This window comes from Episyrphus balteatus, chromosome 2, assembly GCF_945859705.1.
Source record: "Episyrphus balteatus chromosome 2, idEpiBalt1.1, whole genome shotgun sequence".
Classification (NCBI taxonomy): domain Eukaryota; kingdom Metazoa; phylum Arthropoda; class Insecta; order Diptera; family Syrphidae; genus Episyrphus; species Episyrphus balteatus.
In genome coordinates this window covers 113,836,225-113,857,352 of record NC_079135.1, presented here as the reverse complement: position 1 = coordinate 113,857,352, position 21,128 = coordinate 113,836,225, and the positions used below count along the sequence as shown (strand labels likewise).

General features: G+C 38.2%; 1 protein-coding gene across 4 annotated transcripts in view; it reads left to right on the top strand.

The window, feature by feature from the left end:
* The window catches only part of LOC129911150 (anoctamin-1), a 33,366-nt gene extending 17,699 nt beyond the window's left edge, over positions 1-15,667 (top strand). For all 4 annotated transcript variants that reach the window (XM_055988855.1, XM_055988854.1, XM_055988857.1 and 1 more), the window contains 6 exons: positions 1,500-1,732; positions 1,807-2,428; positions 2,499-2,704; positions 2,771-2,896; positions 2,968-3,117; positions 14,910-15,667. In XM_055988855.1, the coding sequence (XP_055844830.1) occupies positions 1,500-1,732; positions 1,807-2,428; positions 2,499-2,704; positions 2,771-2,896; positions 2,968-3,117; positions 14,910-15,203 (1,631 nt within the window). In that variant the 3' untranslated portion in view covers positions 15,204-15,667. The remainder of the gene's footprint in view (positions 1-1,499; positions 1,733-1,806; positions 2,429-2,498; positions 2,705-2,770; positions 2,897-2,967; positions 3,118-14,909) is intronic.
* The last annotated feature ends 5,461 nt before the right edge of the window (positions 15,668-21,128 follow it).

The window sequence follows — 21,128 nt, the reverse complement described above, 5'->3', positions numbered from 1 at the left end:
TACAACAGTTTTTATAGACCGTTTACTGTCATTCCGTATGCATGCGTCAATCGGAATTGCTGTCTCATTTTAGATTTTGATCAAACTTTGTAGGGATGTTCTCTAGGACTGTAAGGAAGCAAATCCATGATGATTTAATTTTAAGTTGCGTGGTTTCCCCGCTACCCGCATTCGAACTTTTTCAGAAGGACATTTTTATGTTATTATAGCTTTGCGTCTACTAAAGATATCTTTTTGTTTGAAACGCCATGTTAAAGCTTAAGAGTAGTAATTTTTGAATATATATTAAAAAATTACGTAATAATTATCCCTGAATTAAAAATAATTTTTGAAAAACTGGTAATTTTGCTGATTTTTCATGGTTTTTGACTGGCTCCAGAACCTTGGCTATTATATGTAGGAAGCTTATACTTACCAAATATTAAATATAGATATTTTTCAACAAAATAAATCTAAAATGAACTCGATGGCTGTACTCCTTATGCAAAAATTTTAAGTTCAAAGTATAGAGTATTTTAAAAAAGCTAATTTTTATACTGTCATTTTCTACGATTTGACTAAACGAAGAAATGTGAAACTTACAGTGTGTTAAGCTAAGAGTACGAACTAAATATACTATTAATTTCATGCTTCTATCTTATGTCAAACATAGTGCAATCATAGCCTTAAGTAGGGTTTTTTTGGCTTTTTAGCATTTTTGCATAAGGAGTACAGCCATCGAGTTCATTTTAGATTTATTTTGTTGAAAAATATCTATATTTAATATTTGGTAAGTATAAGCTTCCTACATATAATAGCCAAGGTTCTGGAGCCAGTCAAAAACCATGAAAAATCAGCAAAATTACCAGTTTTTCAAAAATTATTTTTAATTCAGGGATAATTATTACGTAATTTTTTAATATATATTCAAAAATTACTACTCTTAAGCTTTAACATGGCGTTTCAAACAAAAAGATATCTTTAGTAGACGCAAAGCTATAATAACATAAAAATGACCTTCTGAAAAAGTTCGAATGCGGGTAGCGGGGAAACCACGCAACTTAAAATTAAATCATCATGGATTTGCTTCCTTACAGTCCTAGAGAACATCCCTACAAAGTTTGATCAAAATCTAAAATGAGACAGCAACCGATTGACGCTTGCATACGGAATGACATTTAACGGTCCATAAAAACTGTTGTAATCGAGAGCGGTGAAATTTTTTTTTTTAACTTTCTTATTTGACCCTTTTATAATGCAGCCCTATACTCGTTTTTTAGATGCATCGACTTTCCCTGGATTCCGAGATTTTACAAATTTTATGTCTAATTTGACTCGACTAAAGAGCTTATTCTTATAAGATTTTTTACATTTTCTAATCACAACACTTAAGTTGAACTTTGAAATTAATTGACCAACTCCAAATTATAAGATAAGACAAATTTAGTTCAAACCTGACAGAAAGTGCTTTTCCAGTACATTAATTTTTGTTTTAAACATTTTTAATTTTATTTTTATAGCGGTTCTTTACCTTGAGCTATGGAAGCGTTATTCAACTCGCTTGATGCACCAATGGGGATTAATAGGATTCAGTCAAGAAATCGAACATCCACGTCCACAATATTTGGCAAAATTGAGAAGGGCGCGTTTGACAAAACTGAAAATGATCAATAATGTTCTCGAACCGGATGTGCCTTTTTGGAGAACAAAATTTCTATCAGATCTCACCAGCTATTCAATTATGATTCTTTTTGTAAGTTTATAATAATAAATAAAATAATATAAAAATCAACTCCTTAATAAAATTTTTCTTAATTTTTTTTTCAGATTTGCGTATCGATAATAGCATTTTTCTCATTAATCGTTTATCGAATGGCCCAACGTGCCTCACACAGTATTTTAGGAAATGAAGACACAGCCACTTATAAAATAATGGTCCTACCACTTACTGCTGGTATCATCGATCTAACTGTCATCTCATTACTCGATTATGCGTACTCGTATCTTGCGATATTTCTAACTAATCTAGAATATCGTCGCACACAAACGGAATATGACGAAAGTCTGACAATCAAAAATTATGTATTCCAATTCGTCAACTACTACACATCACTTTTCTATATTGCCTTTTTGAAAGGCAAATTTGTTGGCTATCCCAAAAAATACAATCGAATATTTGGATTCAGACAGGAAGAATGTGCTCCTGGAGGATGTCTGATGGAATTATGCATGCAATTAGTTATTATTATGGTGGGCAAACAGGCTGTGAATGCTATTATTGAAATGCTCATTCCTTATGCTATGAATGCTTATAAGAAGCTTCAAACAAGTTTTGGGGTGAAGCGAAGGCGCAGTGAGGAGAAATTGATTGCTTGTAATCAATGGACTGAAGATTATCATCTGATGCCATGGACGCACAGTTCTTTGTACTTTGAGTACTTGGAAATGGGTATGACCAAATAAATATGATTTTATGATATTTTGTATTAAACTGTTTTTTTTTTTTATCATTTTTTCAGTTCTTCAATTTGGCTTCATTACACTTTTTGGTCTGGCTTTTCCACTTGCCCCACTTCTAGCTCTTATTAACAATGTGATAGAAATGCGTTTGGATGCATTCAAAATGTTAAAATTCTTCAAAAGGCCAGTTGCACAGAGAGTTCGAAATATCGGAGTGTGGTATAATATAATGTCGATTATAAGTAAAATCGCTGTAGCATCAAGTGTGAGTTCGAACTTCATGTTTCTATAAACCAATATGTTATCAAATTTGATTTTCATCTATTTTCAGGCAATGATTATAGCATTTTCTACGAATTTAATACCAAAATTAGTTTATAAAGTAACAACCCATGACAATTCATTAGAGGGATATTTAAATTTCACTTTAGCTCATTTTAACACGGAAGATTTTCAGGTAAATATTGTCAATTATTATTTAAATAAGAAATGCACTTATTAAATTGTGAATATTTTTTTTTTGAATAGATACAACCTGAAACTAGTCTTTTTGGCAATGTTACCACCTGCCGATATACAGAATTTAGAAATCCTCCATGGAGCGATGAACCTTATAAGAGACCATTGATTTATTGGAGGATATTGGCAGCAAGATTGGCGTTTATTGTAGTATTTCAGGTATGTGTTTGAAAATTAAGTACATATTTATGTAGTTGTCTTTCTCTTTAGTATTGGTTACTCAACTAACATTTCAGCTTCGGTGAAGGTATTACAGAAGCTACATTTCAGCTTTTTTTTTACTTTAGTATGGTTGTTAGGTATGGAAAAAGGAGACCAATATACAAGTTTGACCCTTTATAAGAATGCAGTTATAAAGTCTATAAGAAGCGTAAAGGAAGCTTTACCGAAGCTCTACCAAAGCTTTGAGATTTGACAGCTAGCTTCGGAAGAGCTTTTATAGCTCTTTAATACATGATTATAATCTGTATGTGTTAAACTATTGGATAACAACTTTTTATTGATTGTCCTTTAGTGGAATTCAATAGAATTACATATGTGTTCTTATTCTGTTAAACTACGAAATTTTTAATTTCACGCTAGAAACGACTTTATAGAGAATCCGTTTTTTTATTCGCTTCGATTTTTGTCAGCTGTCTTTTGTCACTTTTACCTTTTACCTTGCAAACATATTAAACATTCACTTTACTTTGTTTAGTGAATTTTATTTCACACAGAAAAGATCTGAAAGATAAAAGTTTAAGTGTTTCCTGAAAAAAACCTTATCCCAATGTTGTCTAAAATATGACAATTTTTTTTCATGAAGTTGACTATTTTATATATTTTTCCGTATTATGTTGCTTTTTACAACTACATATTCGTTTCGTGTCAAAAAAAAATAGAGGTTTTAATCAAAACTGCAATTACGATGGTAGAGAAGTCTGAAAAAGTGGGTCTAGTAATGTATTCAGTTGGTCTGTGGGTCCATCTGTAAACATTTCCAGAACCTTAACTATTTTCAAGCTATTGCAAATTTCTCGAAAATAGCTCTATTGCCGTATTGCCATGTTCAAAGCAGACATTATCATAGAAAGTTCGCAAATATTCAGTTGGCGTCAAAAACTGCCACAATACTAGTCCCAACTGCGAGGTGTCGTGACCCCACACGACGCGACAAGGCGTGATACATCGCGACACGATGTGACATGATGCGAAATAACGCCACACAACCGACGTGACTTGAAGCGAGTCACGACGCGACAAAACTCGTCACGACGCGACACGATGCGACACAACGCGACATAACGCGACACAAACCCAGGCGCAGAGTAATATAAAACAAATACAAAAAAATAAAAACAAAAAAATATAAAATTTAATATTTAATATTTATTATTTAAATATTTTTGTGGGAGGATTTTGCTATAAAAGGCGCCACACCACCCATTTTGTTCAGTTCGTCTTTGGCCGTCGAGGCGTTAACATCGGCAACCAGCTCCTGAAATCGCGGTCATGCTCGGGACATTCTTCGGGACATGCTCGGGACATCTTCGGGACATGCTCAGGACATGCTCGGGACATGCTCAGGACATGCTCGGGACATGCTCGGGACATGCTCGGGACATCTTCGGGACATGCTCGGGACATCTTCGGAACATCTTCGGGACATGCTCGGGACATGGGACATCTTCGGGACATGCTCGGGACATCTTCGGAACATCTTCGGGACATGCTCGGGACATGCTAGGGACATGCTCAGGACATGCTCGGGACATGCTCGGGACATCTTCGGGACATCTTCGGGACATATTCGGGACATGCTCGGGACATCTTCGGGACATGCTCGGGACATCTTCGGGACATGCTCGGGACATCTTCGGGACATGCTCGGGACATCTTCGGGACATCTTCGGGACATGCTCGGGACATCTTCGGGACATGCTCGGGACATCTTCGGGACATGCTCGGGACATCTTCGGGAAATGCTCGGGACATCTTTGGAACATCTTCGGGACATGCTCGGGACATCTTCGGGACATGTTAGGGACATCTTCGGAACATCTTCGGGACATGCTCGGGATATCTTCGGGACATGCTCGGGACATCTTCGCGACATCTTCGGGACATGCTCGGGACATCTTCGGGAAATCTTCGGGACATGCTCGGGACATCTTCGGGACATCTTCGGGACATGCTCGGGACATGCTCGGGACATGCTCGGAACATCTTCGGGACATCTTCGGGACATGCTCGGGACATGCTCGGGACATCTTCGGGACATGCTCGGGACATCTTCGGGACATGCTCGGAACATGCTCGGGACATCTTCGGGACATCTTCGGGACATGCTCGGGACATGCTCGGGACATCTTCGGGACATGCTCGGGACATCTTCGGGACATCTTCGGGACATGCTCGGGACATGCTCGGGACATCTTCGGGACATGCTCGGGACATCTTCGGGACATGCTCGAGACATGCTCGGGACATGCTTGGGACATCTTCGGGACATGCTCGGGACATCTTCGGGACATGCTCGGGACATCTTCGGGATATGCTCGGGACATCTTCGGAACATGCTCGGGACATGCTCGGGACATCTTCGGGACATCTTCGGGACATGCTCGGGACATGCTCGGGACATCTTCGGGACATCTTCGGGACATCTTCGGGACATGCTCGGGACATGCTCGGGACATCTTCGGGACATGCTCGGGACATCTTCGGGACATGCTCGAGACATGCTCGGGACATGCTTGGGACATCTTCGGGACATGCTCGGGACATCTTCGGGACATGCTCGGGACATCTTCGGGATATGCTCGGGACATCTTCGGGACATGCTCGGGACATCTTCGGGACATGCTCGGGACATCTTCGGGACATGCTCGGGACATCTTTGGGACATCTTCGGGACATCTTCGGGACATCTTCGGGATATGCTCGGGACATCTTCGGGACATGCTCGGGACATCTTCGGGACATGCTCGGGACATCTTCGGAACATGCTCGGGACATCTTCGGGACATCTTCGGGACATGCTCGGGACATCTTCGGGACATGCTCGGGACATCTTCGGGACATGCTCGGGACATCTTCGGGACATCTTCGGGACATGCTCGGGACATCTTCGGGACATGCTCGGGACATCTTCGGGACATGCTCGGGACATCTTCGGGACATGCTCGGGACATGCTCGGGACATCTTCGGGACATACTCGGGACATCTTCGGGACATCTTCGGGACATCTTCGGGACATGCTCGGGACATCTTCGGGACATGCTCGGGACATCTTCGGGCCATCTTCGCGACATCTTCGGGACATGCTCGGGACATCTTCGGGACATCTTCGGGACATGCTCGGGACATCTTCGGGACATGCTCGGGACATCTTCGGGACATGCTCGGGACATCTTCGGGACATGCTCGGGACATCTTCGGGACATGCTCGGGACATCTTCGGGACATGCTCGGGACATCTTCGGGACATGCTCGGGACATCTTCGGGACATGCTCGGGACATCTTCGGGACATCTTCGGGACATGCTCGGGACATCTTCGGGACATGCTCGGGACATCTTCGGGACATCTTCGGGACATGCTCGGGACATCTTCGGGACATGCTCGGGACATCTTCGGGACATGCTCGGGACATCTTCGGGACATCTTCGGGACATGCTCGGGACATCTTCGGGACATGCTCGGGACATCTTCGGGAAATCTTCGGGACATGCTCGGGACATCTTCGGGACATGCTCGGGACATCTTCGGGACATGCTCGGGACATCTTCGGGACATGCTCGGGACATCTTCGGGACATGCTCGGGACATCTTCGGGACATGCTCGGGACATCTTCGGGACATACTCGGGACATCTTCGGGACATCTTCGGGACATCTTCGGGATATGCTCGGGACATCTTCGGGACATGCTCGGGACATCTTCGGGACATGCTCGGGACATCTTCGGAACATGCTCGGGACATCTTCGGGACATGCTCGGGACATCTTGGGGACATGCTCGGGACATCTTCGGGACATGCTCGGGACATCTTCGGGACATGCTCGGGACATCTTCGGGACATGCTCGGGACATCTTCGGGACATGCTCGGGACATCTTCGGGACATGCTCGGGACATCTTCGGGACATGCTCGGGACATCTTCGGGACATGCTCGGGACATGCTCGGGACATCTTCGGGACATACTCGGGACATCTTCGGGACATCTTCGGGACATCTTCGGGACATCTTCGGGACATGCTCGGGACATCTTCGGGACATGCTCGGGACATCTTCGGGACATCTTCGGGACATACTCGGGACATCTTCGGGACATCTTCGGGACATGCTCGGGACATCTTCGGGACATGCTCGGGACATCTTCGGGACATCTTCGGGACATGCTCGGGACATCTTCGGGACATCTTCGGGACATGCTCGGGACATCTTCGGGACATGCTCGGGACATCTTCGGGACATGCTCGGGACATCTTCGGGACATGCTCGGGACACCTTCGGGACATGCTCGGGACATCTTCGGGACATGCTCGGGACATCTTCGGGACATGCTCGGGACATCTTCGGGACATGCTCGGGACATCTTCGGGACATCTTCGGGACATGCTCGGGACATCTTCGGGACATCTTCGGGACATGTTCGGGACATCTTCGGGACATGCTCGGGACATCTTCGGGACATGCTCGGGACATCTTCGGGACATGCTCGGGACATGCTCGGGACATCTTCGGGACATGCTCGGGACATCTTCGGGACATGCTCGGGACATCTTCGGGACATGCTCGGGACATCTTCGGGACATGCTCGTGACATCTTCGGGACATGCTCGGGACATCTTCGGGACATACTCGGGACATCTTCGGGACATCTTCGGGACATGCTCGGGACATCTTCGGGACATCTTCGGGACATGCTCGGGACATCTTCGGGACATGCTCGGGACATCTTCGGGACATGCTCGGGACATCTTCGGGACATGCTTGGGACATCTTCGGGACATGCTCGGGACATCTTCGGGACATACTCGGGACATCTTCGGGACATGCTCGGGACATCTTCGGGACATCTTCGGGACATGCTCGGGACATCTTCGGGACATGCTCGGGACATCTTCGGGACATGCTCGGGACATCTTCGGGACATGCTCGGGACATCTTCGGGACATGCTCGGGACATCTTCGGGACATGCTCGGGACATCTTCGGGACATACTCGGGACATCTTTGGGACATCTTCGGGACATCTTCGAGACATGCTCGGGACATCTTCGGGACATGCTCGGGACATGCTCGGGACATCTTCGGGACATCTTTGGGACATGCTCGGGACATCTTCGGGACATGCTCGGGACATCTTCGGGACATCTTCGGGACATGCTCGGGACATCTTCGGAACATGCTCGGGACATCTTCGGAACATGCTCGGGACATGTTCGGGACATGCTCGGGACATCTTCGGGACATGCTCGGGACATCCGGGACATGCTCGGGACATCTTCGGGACATGCTCGGGACATCTTCGGGACATGCTCGGGACATCTTCGAGGCATGATCAGGATATGCTCGGGACATGCTCGGGACATGCTCGGGACATCTTCGGGACATCTTAGAGACATCTTCGGGACATGCTCGGGATATGCTCGGGACATCTTCGGGACATGCTTGGGACATGCTCGGGACATCTGCCAGACATCTTCGGGACATGCTCGGGACATCTTCGGGACATACTCGGGACATCTTCGGGACATCTTCGGGACATCTTCGGGACATGCTCGGGACATCTTCGGGACATCTTCGGGACATGTTCGGGACATCTTCGGGACATGCTCGGGACATCTTCGGGACATGCTCGGGACACCTTCGGGACATGCTCGGGACATCTTCGGGACATGCTCGGGACATCTTCGGGACATGCTCGGGACATCTTCGGGACATGCTCGGGACATCTTCGGGACATCTTCGGGACATGCTCGGGACATCTTCGGGACATCTTCGGGACATGTTCGGGACATCTTCGGGACATGCTCGGGACATCTTCGGGACATGCTCGGGACATCTTCGGGACATGCTCGGGACATGCTCGGGACATCTTCGGGACATGCTCGGGACATCTTCGGGACATGCTCGGGACATCTTCGGGACATGCTCGGGACATCTTCGGGACATGCTCGGGACATCTTCGGGACATGCTCGTGACATCTTCGGGACATGCTCGGGACATCTTCGGGACATACTCGGGACATCTTCGGGACATCTTCGGGACATGCTCGGGACATCTTCGGGACATCTTCGGGACATGCTCGGGACATCTTCGGGACATGCTCGGGACATCTTCGGGACATGCTCGGGACATCTTCGGGACATGCTCGGGACATCTTCGGGACATGCTTGGGACATCTTCGGGACATGCTCGGGACATCTTCGGGACATACTCGGGACATCTTCGGGACATGCTCGGGACATCTTCGGGACATCTTCGGGACATGCTCGGGACATCTTCGGGACATGCTCGGGACATCTTCGGGACATGCTCGGGACATCTTCGGGACATGCTCGGGACATCTTCGGGACATGCTCGGGACATCTTCGGGACATGCTCGGGACATCTTCGGGACATACTCGGGACATCTTTGGGACATCTTCGGGACATCTTCGAGACATGCTCGGGACATCTTCGGGACATGCTCGGGACATGCTCGGGACATCTTCGGGACATCTTTGGGACATGCTCGGGACATCTTCGGGACATGCTCGGGACATCTTCGGGACATCTTCGGGACATGCTCGGGACATCTTCGGAACATGCTCGGGACATGTTCGGGACATGCTCGGGACATCTTCGGGACATGCTCGGGACATCCGGGACATGCTCGGGACATCTTCGGGACATGCTCGGGACATCTTCGGGACATGCTCGGGACATCTTCGAGGCATGATCAGGATATGCTCGGGACATGCTCGGGACATGCTCGGGACATCTTCGGGACATCTTAGAGACATCTTCGGGACATGCTCGGGATATGCTCGGGACATCTTCGGGACATGCTTGGGACATGCTCGGGACATCTGCCAGACATCTTCGGGACATGCTCGGGACATCTTCGGGACATGCTCGGGACATGCTCGGGACATCTTCGGGACATCTTCGGGACATGCTCGGGACATCTTCACGACATGCTCGGGACATCTTCGTGACATGCTCGGGACATGCTCGGAACATCTTCGGGACATGCTCGGGACATCTTCGGGACATCTTCGAGACATGCTCGGGACATCTTCGGGACATGCTCGGGACATCTTCGGAACATCTTCGGGACATGCTCGGAACATGCTCGAGACATCTTCGGGACATGCTCGGGACATCTTCGGGACATGCTCGGGACATCTTCGGGACATGCTCGGGACATGCTCGGAACATCTTCGGGACATCTTCGGGACATCTTCGGGACATCTTCGGGACATCTTCGGGACATCTTCGGGACATGCTCGGGACATCTTCGGGACATGCTCGGAACATTCAATTCAATTCAATTCAATTCAATTCAATTTATTTCAGTATAATTTAGAGTTAACAAAGACACATTAAGATAAAAATCTTTTAGAGTATCTAGAATATATACAAATTACAATTCTACAATAGTAAGTTTAAGTTAAAAAGTAATAATACAAAAAAAAATATTTTTAAGCAAGATGATTAATTAATATATTTAAATAAATTAATTTAATTAATATATTTAGTTATCAAAATCATGAAAATTTATAAATAAACAAATGTTCCTAAGGATTTGAGAAGTGCAAATATAGTTTCCTCTTAAAAGCGACAGGTGAGGCTATATTCTGCAATTCGTTTGGAAGTAAGTTCCACAAACGAATTGCAGATACATAGAAGGAGCGTTCAGCGATGATGTGTGAAAAACGCGGTAAAATTAGTTTCAATCCTCGTGGAGAATTGGCGAACTGAATCGATTCACTTAAATATGAAGGACATCTATTGTGGACGACATTATGAAACCTTAGAATAAGTCTGTATCTCAAAAAATTCTCAAAACTCATACCAACCAGGAAACGATGTAAATGGGATACACTGTTATGTCTCTGAATACCATATATAAAACGAACGCAATCATTAAAAGCAACATAAAGTTTACGCTTACATATGCAATCAAGAATCGGATATACTGTACAATTGAAAGTAAAGTATGGCAAAATCAACGATTTAATGAGGTACTTTTTCATATCAGGGGACAGTAACTCAGAGGAAGATCTCAAAGATCGCAGACCAAAATAAATTTTCCTGATAGTATCTGAGATTGCACCACAACAGCTTAAATTACAATTTATTTTATAGCCAAGATATTTAACATCATTTACATACACTATTCTTTCATTGTCAAGAATTACCGGCGGAAATTCTTCAAAACTTAACTGGTCCCTAGAACATAGCATAGCGACAGATTTTGCTGGATTAAGTTTCATAGAATTGTTGTTCGACCAAGTGAGAACATTACTAAGATCTTCATTTAACCTTTCTATACCATCCTCCATCAGACCAATTGAACGAAAGATGTAAAGTACAACATCATCAGCATATAAATGAATTTGGCTATTTTTAATTACTGACGGTAGGTCATTAATGAATAATGAAAATAAAAGTGGACCCAATACTGAGCCCTGCGGTATACCCGCGTTGATCAAAATAGGATCACAAGTATCCACATCCGTTTTTATCCGTTGAATTCTATTCAATAAATAGTTGCTCATAAGCTTAAGAGAGGTGCTAGAAAAATTAAATTTCACCTTAAGTTTAGATAGGAGGGTGGAATGATCAATACAGTCGAAGGCTTTAGAAAAATCCAGTAACACAATGACACCAAATTTATCACAATCGATCGCATATCTAAAATCCGAAGTAACTTTAACTACAGCAGACTCACAGCTGTGTTTGCTGCGAAACCCAGATTGCCACTGTGAGAGCAAGTTACTTTCAGTTATATGGGTTTGGATTTGGTCGTGAATAATTTTTTCAAATACTTTACATAAGAAACATAATATACTTACCTATAGGCCTGAAATCAGAAGGAAGAGAAGGATTAGGTTTTTTAGGGACTGGTATTATATTAGCATTTTTCCACGCATCTGGGAATTGAGCACTATAAATTGAGAAATTAATTACATGAAGAAGATGGCTAGATACAATAGGGAGAATAAGCTTTAAGAACTTTGGCGATATACCGTCAGGACCAATAGAATTTGATTTAACTGACTTTATGGAACAAAATAACTCGTAATGACTAATACAAACAAATGAGAAGGTATTTTCATCATCAGCAATGTTAAACAAATCATGAGAAATACTTGAACCGGAAAAAGGCGGGATCAAGACATGAGACATAGATTGGGCACTAAAAGGGCATTTGTTGTCATTTTTGTCTTCTTTAAGACCAAGTTTTTTTAAATTATTCCATAAGTCTTTAGAAGCTAGAGACGGGTCAAGTTTCGCTGAAATAAATTCTCGCTTGGAGTTGCGAATAAGAGAAATAACTTTATTACGAGCTACTGTATATTGTCTTCTATTAAATTCTGTTCTGTTAACTTTAAATCTCCGGAAAAAACGCTCTCTTTCTCGAATCATAGCCTTTATGTTTTCATTAAACCAAGGACATTTTTTGATCTTAAATTCTTTTGTAACAATTGGAACATATTCATCATATAGCCTGGTAACAACATTATTAAAAATTGAAACTTTAGTATTAACATCTGACGAAAAATAAATCTCATTCAATTCTGAATTCAGAAAACTCGTTTGTATATTTTCATGGTCAAAGCCATTATACGACCTATAACTAATTATGCGACTCAAATTCGTTGTACTTACTTCAAACTGATAAGAGCAGAAAATAAAATCATGAATGAAATCAGATGTAGGCCTAATTTGATCATTTCCTAAGATTTTTTTCTTCGAACTTGTCAAAAACATGTCCAGTAAGGATGGATTTGAATCAGACTTAAAACAAGTTGGCCAAAGGGAATTTACAACTGACAATCCAATAACATCACAAAAATGGTTTAATAATCTCGTTACACTATTGTTAAGTAAAATATTTACGTTAAAATCACCCCCGATCAAAATGCCATTGTACCTAGGACCTAGCTTTAACAGCGTATCTTTTAGTTCATATAAATTTTCTTCTCTAAACATGTTTGGAGGGCTGTATAAAGAGACAAGTAAGCATTTCTCAACTGCATTTTTGATTTCAACACAAATAAATTCAATATTAGCAGCAGTTGACCTGTAGACTACAGATGCAGAAATATGCTCACGCACAAATAAACACACACCACCTCCAACCCTGTCCTTACGATCATTTCTGAACAATTTAAAACCAGGTAAGGCCACAAGAGCATTCGAATTATGAGCACTCAGCCACGATTCCGATACCATAATGACATCCACCATAGAGGTGCTAAACATTTGATAAAATACTGAATATTTAGATTTTATACTCTCAGCATTCAAACAGCAAATATTAAGGCCATCAAAAGCACGACACATCACATTTAAAACACTCCTTACATTATCAGGATCTGTACCAAAAACCATTTTTAACAAAGAAATTTTTATAAAAAACCATCACCAACTTTAAAGAGGACCCAATTTGCACTAATATAAAATAATTAAAAAGACATTCGTTAATAATATAAGAAAAAGAAAATTCCATTAATTTATAAATACAACTAGAAAAAGTAAATATTTTAAAAAAATTAAAGTATGATTCAAATAAGAAACCCTTATAATAAAAAATTCTGACAATCATATTGCAAAAAATAAAAATTAACTCTGCTCAAGAAATTTAATTTTAAAATGAGACCAATAACCAAAATTAATGAAATAGAGTAAACAAAGGTTAAAGTAGAAATAATATGGTATAGACTCATACGTCAACGTCGTAGTAACAACAACAGCATCATCAAACAACATCATCACCAAAATCAACAGCAGCATCAAAACACCCAACAACACCTTCATGTCCAGATGGGCCAACAGCAACAAACTCTTCCTCATTTTCAGCAGCATCAGAAGCAACAACAACCATACTAGTAGCATTAGCGTGTGAAAATATTTCCTCTGATTCCTTATCAATTATCTGATCAACAGAGTTAATATCAACGGTGGTATTTGTAGAAGTACTATATGAGCAAAGCACTTCAAGAGAGTTTACACTTGTTATACATAGAGGTTGTCTTTGTTCATCATTAGTTTGTCTAATATAAATAATATATAAACATGCTCGAGACATCTTCGGGACATGCTCGGGACATCTTCGGGACATGCTCGGGACATCTTCGGGACATGCTCGGGACATGCTCGGGACATCTTCGGGACATGCTCGGGACATCTTCAGGACATGCTCGGGATTAATTGCATTAATTTTATTTATAGTTTTTTCTCAGAAAAGTCAAATAAAATAAATATATTGAACAGTCATTTCATTTAACAAACATTTTATTTAATTCTATTTTCAATGCAGAAATTTTTTTATTCGCAACAATTTTTTTTTAATGCAAAATAGTTGTATGCAAATAAACAAGATCTTTTTTTTTATTTTATTTCTTTGAGTAACTTTGAAAAGAAAATAAATGTATCATCACATCCTACAATAAAAACAAAACATAATACTATGTAAACAAAATATTATGTTTATGATAAGTTCTTCAGAATCAGCAACCTTTCTATCTCATGGGTTTAATTTTCTTAAGAAAATCAAAATGCAAACAATAGCTTTATTGTGTCCAACAAAAATAATGAACACTTAAATTTCAACTACCTATAATTTTCCATTCTTCTTATCGATCTAGTACCTACCCAAAAAAAAAACAAAAAAAAAAAAAAACAAACTACTTGTTATTTATTTATTGAATCTTTTGTTATAATTTGTTTTCTTTTCTTCAACAGAATATAGTTGGAATGATCCAAGCGTTAGTCGCCTGGTCAATTCCAGATGTACCCGGCAAACTGCGAAAACAAATCAAACGCGAAGACTTCCTTTTGCGTGAGAACATTATTGAATATGAGAAAAAAATTGCCGCTGAATTGGCATCTCAAGCACGCAACAGCCAATTGCCTTCAGATAAAAATACAACGCCATTATTAAATCAACGTAAGAATTCTTTGGACACTGATGTACTAAGGCGACGCCACAACAATGCAAATGATGACAACAATGACGATCAAACAACATCGGTCTAGTTTTAGTTCATAAAAAAAAAATAATAAATAATAAATCAATTGCATTTATCTGCTTAAAATTCCTCGTTTAAAATAAAACAAAAAAATTCATAAAATTTTAACAAAAAAGAAAAAAAAACAACAATTAATTTTAAGTAGGTACTTAAATAAATTATATAAAACAAATTGTATATATAAAAGTGCTCAACAAAGCTTTATACGTAGAATGAATTATTGTACAATTTCAAAAATGATGGATTAAGCTTTAAAAAGAAAAAAAAAATATTGTTATAAAGTAAAGATAAACTATTTAATACATTATATAGTTAAATACTCAAAAAAACTGCCTTTATTTACAGATTTGTTATAAAATAACGTTTTTTTTGTCACTTGTTCACAAAAAAAGTTCTGTTAAACTTGTAATATTTTTTAACAATTTTTTATACATAAAAGAAAAATATGACAGAACAATAACAACTTCAGTTTTAACAAAAAAAAAAACTTATACACTGCGCAACGTTGAGTTAAATCAAAAGCTTAAATCAGGCAATATTCGTCCACTTTTTACAATGAAACACATTATCGGTTGTTTAAAATGGTTAACCATTAAATATTTTCAAAACACAGTAAATGAAACAACATCACAAGTAGAGAGCTTTTATACAATTCAATCATCAATATTAAATATTATTATATAATATAAATATACAAACAAATAGAACAAAAGAAACATTTTTAAACAAAATATTAAAAAAAAAATCAAAAAATCATCATTTTCTCAACCCCCCCCCCCCCCCTCCCCGTGACCAGAAAGTTCGTACCTTAAAAATTAAATAGAATAAAAAAAAAATTTAAAAAAGAAAGTGTGCCAATTAGTAATTGCACACAACAAAAAATTAGAAATTGTAAATAACTACCTATATAAATAATTTTATTTAAACAAAATATCAAATTTTAATTTAATTTGCAAAATAATCATAATTTTAATTCACAATAAGCTTTTTTTTAAAGCTACCGGGCATATACATATAGAGTAAATAAGTTATATTTACCATTAAAGAAAAGAAATAATTAATATATTTATGTTTTTAATAATAACAGATTTATTATATTTACACAAAAAATTGAAGAAAAAAAAAAACAAATTGAAATGTTGTATATTTATTATAAAGGAGTGGAATTTGTTAAAAATAAAATATTAGATTAAGATACTATTGTATATGAAATTTAAGTAAAAAAAACAAAAATAAAATATTTATATACGTTGAAATCTCAATATGAAATAATATAAAAAAAAAATTATTTTGTTTTGCACACGAATATTTTTATACTTAAAAATATTAATATTATTTCTTTTTTTATATAAACATAACAAAAAAAAAACAAACAAACAAAAAAACAATAGATTATAATAGTGTTGTACAGATTAAAAAAAATTAAATACATAATGTTACAATCAATTGTCTAAATGAGTATGTTTTTCATTGTTATTTTACAAAATTTCAGTAAAACGCTTCCTTCATTTTTCATAGAATATTAAATAATGTCCTATACTCAACTTTGGGTAGTGAGTTCAGAAGATTCTACTTTAGATTTCCAAGTTAAGCCAAAAAATCTCTGAATCACTCTTAAAATTTGAATTTATAAATAAAATTGTGTTGAACACTAAAATGGGATGTTGCTCGGAATTGTGATGGGAAGTGGGTGATCTGATCGTGTTTAACCCCCCCAGCTGTTGGTAGGGACTCACCGGCTTGGATTAAAGTTACAAAAACATCTGTTTGGAACACAAACAGTTTGCCTTATAATTTCTTGAACAAGAAATCGTTCGAACGGTTTTTTTTAGTTGATTTTTTTTACATAAAAATTATCAATATAAAGCGTCTTTTTTTTACAACTCAGTAACTACTCATTTTTTTATTCGAAAAACAATAAAAACAAATACTTACTTGTGTAGTTTTAATTTTTGTTTTGCAAATAAAATGAAAAATGAGTAGCTACTGAGTATTAGAAAAAACACGCCTAAATTAGAATATCATTAAAGAGGAATTATTAATCGACATTGAAACAAAGTTTTTCAAAAATTAAAAAAAAAATTTTTTTGAACTTTCTTTAAAAATCCAAAAAAAATTTCATTAAAAAAAGCAAAAAAAAAACATTTATTTTTATGTTCTCAGGTTATGGAATCAATTTTTTTGTTTGACAACCTATAAAATAATATATACCATGTGAAAGCTTATTATTTCACCTTTCATATGACGTATCAATCTCATTTCAAAGATGCCTACAAGAGAAGTTAGAATTTTTTAAAGTCAATCATGTCGAATTTCCAGACTGAGATTACGGTATTTCCCACACTGGTGGCTGTTCGGGGGGCAACAGATTTCCACTGGTGTTTTGAGGTTTTTCGCAAGTTTCTTGATTTAACATTGTGTAGCTTGTAGTTAGTCTACCGTTATGTGTTATATACCAAATGAAAGGTAATTGTATCAGGATGCTTATAAAATAAAATTAATATCTGCTCTTGGTCAAAAGTTATAACCTGTTGAATTCTAAAATTTTATTTTACCGTTATCTCAAAATTGTGTTTAATAAAAAGATTGAAACGTCATGGTCTATCATTACTCCATATACTTTATTCCTGTATCTATTAAAGAAAAAAAGATAAAACGATGAAAATCGGTTTCTTCAGTTTTTCAGTCAAAACTCATTAACCGATTCCAAGTTGGCATAAGACCAAAACCTACATGTCCTATAAGTTTGAGATTTTTTGAACGCTCCAAAAAAAAAAGCTAAAAATCAAAAATTACCCAAAAATACCCCTAAAAAACAAGGTATTCTTCAAAAATTCATATTTGGAAAAAAATCCGTGCCTAATTTTTTTTCCCTCATCTTTCACCTGGCATCTTTAGAATTGTCAAAAAAAAATTTCCTTTACCCAAAATCATCATTTTGTCATAGCCCCAACACGTGTACAACGTTCAAACAAAACGTTATAGCTTAGTTTCATAATTTTTTCTTAAATGCAGTTATTCTTAAATTAATATCATCTATCTATAGCAAAAAAAATCAATTCTCTACGACTTCGCGTTTAGATTTTAGCCCAAATTTCATCTTTCCGTTTTATCCCTGTTTACCCTATTAAATGACGGAATTTTTAAAAATCCTTCATTTGGATTAAGCTTTAGGTTATTATCTTTCAAATAAGCTATAGAAGATTTTTGTATCTCTCATAGTTTATTTTTAATTTTTAATTGAAATTTTTTGCCGCACTGCGAAAGTGCGAAAGTGTAACGTTAGAAAATGGCGTCACTTTTTTGTGGTGGCTGTCACGTCAAAAAATGTATATACTTAAATTTTTTTTTATTTAGTACATTTCTAAGGGTGTATAATTTTTTTTTAAATGTTACGTATACGTCCCAGTAACTCCTATCACTGGGGAAAAAACGTGTATGTTTCAAATACGAACTTTGATTAATGTTGCTTTAATGTAGGAAACCACTTAAAGTGAATGTATTTTTCACGTCGAATTTAAAGCGTTCATCTTCAACGCTAAATCATTTTAAATAATAGACAAATCAAAATGGTTTTCATTAATTTTACGTTGTTTTGCTGTAGCGTTTGCCCTCAGTGTATAGTTCAAATACCCACAAATGAATCCAAGATTTTCCACGTTTAACTGATGTTTGAAACTATAACTTACTATAGTAGTCTTAAAGCCAAATTTCAAAACAAAATCTTAAACGAGCTTCTTTTTTGAAAAACTGATTTTAAAATATGTTAAAGAATATCTAAGGGGCACGTACCTAAGTGGTAAAATTTGTTTAAAGAAAAGGAGAGTCTAGTTGAAAGTAATGAAGAATAGACTTTTGATGCTAATTATCCCTGTGTTATAGTATCACAACAAAAACATTACTGTTAAAAAAGGAGCCAAGTTCTCCTATGTTGAAATTATGCTGGCACAAAAAGTACTGAGATGTAAAAGTGTACCAAGTTCTAAAGTTTGGGTTCAAATTCGTATCAATAAAATTTTGATTGTTCTCTTGACAATTTTTCTTTTAATTACCGATTTTTAAAGTTATTTCAAAAATTGCCAAGTAAACAATCAAAATTTTATTGATACGAATTTGAACCCAAAGTTTAGAACTTGGTACACTTTTACATCTCAGTACTTTTTGTGCCAGCATAATTTCAACATAGGAGAACTTGGCTCCTTTTTTAACAGTAATGTTTTTGTTGTGATTTCACTACTTTTTGCAAGGTATGGCTGCAGAATTGAAAATCTCTATATTTGATGAAAATTCAGTGAAAATGGGCGGTTGCCACGCCCCCTGGCTGAAATTCTCAAACTTTAAATTTTTTGCTTTGTACAAACTATCAGCTCTACCATTCTACCAAATTTCAAGATTCTACGATAATCAGAAATGCTCTATAATATTTGATGATAATTCAGCGGAAATGGGCGGATGCCACGCCCCCTGAATTGAAAATCTCAAATTTTCGATTTTTCCCTTTGTATACACCACAAGCCCTATTACCGTGTAAAATTTCAAGTTTCTACGTTAACGGGAAATTCTCCATAATTTTGATGATCTGTCAGTGAGTGAGTGAGTGAGTGAGTGAGTGAGTGAGTGAGTCAGTCAGTCAGTCAGTTACGGTTTTTGCGATTTTTGAAGCCCTATATCTCAGAAACTACTCATCGTAAAAGGCTTAAATTTTGTGAGGAGTTTGGTTTTGACAAGCTCAATAAATGTAGCGAGTTTGAAATTTCTAGCATCTTTGGTGTGGAGGTTAGAGGGGGGTCGAAAATGGCCTGAGTTGTTTCCTGTAAATAAGGGTGTAGTGCCAAAGTTGCTAGAGAACTTGGCTGGGCACTACCGTGCCCCTTGATAAACAATTGAAAACAATAACATTTTCAGCTTATCTCGACTTAAACAGTTTATTAAAATCAACAGAAAAAAATAACTTTTAGGAAATTAATCACGTGAACAGTGATTTGCTTCGATCGTATCGGATAAGCGTTGTTAGAAAAATACTTATACTTTCTATGATTGTTAACCTTAGAAAAGGAGTGAATTTAAGCAACATATTTTTTAAGAATTTCAAAGTTTTTTGATGTCATGATACACGGGTCGTTTGAACGCGACACTACTCGAAGTGTCTTGCACTCCATATGTTTTGATGCAGAAATGTTCCTTGGGGTCTAAATAGTAAGAAAAAAGCTTTTTTAAAATTTTCTATCGAGCTATTCGTTTTTTATGAGCTTAATAAGTTATGAAAAAACGTACTTTTACGTACTTTTTCACACGTTTTTGTTAATAACTCTGTTAATAATAATAGTAGAAACTCAAATAATGGCTCTATTTTTAGAAGAAATATGCCTCTTTTTAACGGCATTTGAATCAAATTAGTGGCATTTTTAGATCTTCAGATATTCGAATCTAAGTCCGTTCATTTTTTCTGCCCAATTCGATTTCACTAATCAAAAAGTTTTTTTTTATAGAAGTCGGGGTATACTTTTCTAATGGTTTTTCGTATGCTGAAAACGAATCCGAAGTCAAAAAAATTCCATCATATCAAGTTTTTGAGATATTACCGTTAGAAAATCAAAAATACCCTTTTTTAACAGTTTTTGAGGTTATGTCATCTTGCGTGATAATTTTTTATAATTACATTTGTAGCGGTTTCTTAAAGAACTAAGTTTCTTCTTTTAAAATCCGTTTAAATCATTTCGATATCGCTTTTCTTCTCCGAAAAATCTTAAAATCAATTCAACATGTTTGGTGAATATTCTCTATGAAAAAAATCTTATGTTCGTTTGGGTTTCATGGCAAATCGCTTAAAATTTTTGCATCCCTTTAAGTTTTTTGGTTAGTTTATGGGTAAGAAAATTTTTGAGTAACCAAAAAACTTAAAGGAATGCAAAAATTTTAAGCGATTTGCCAT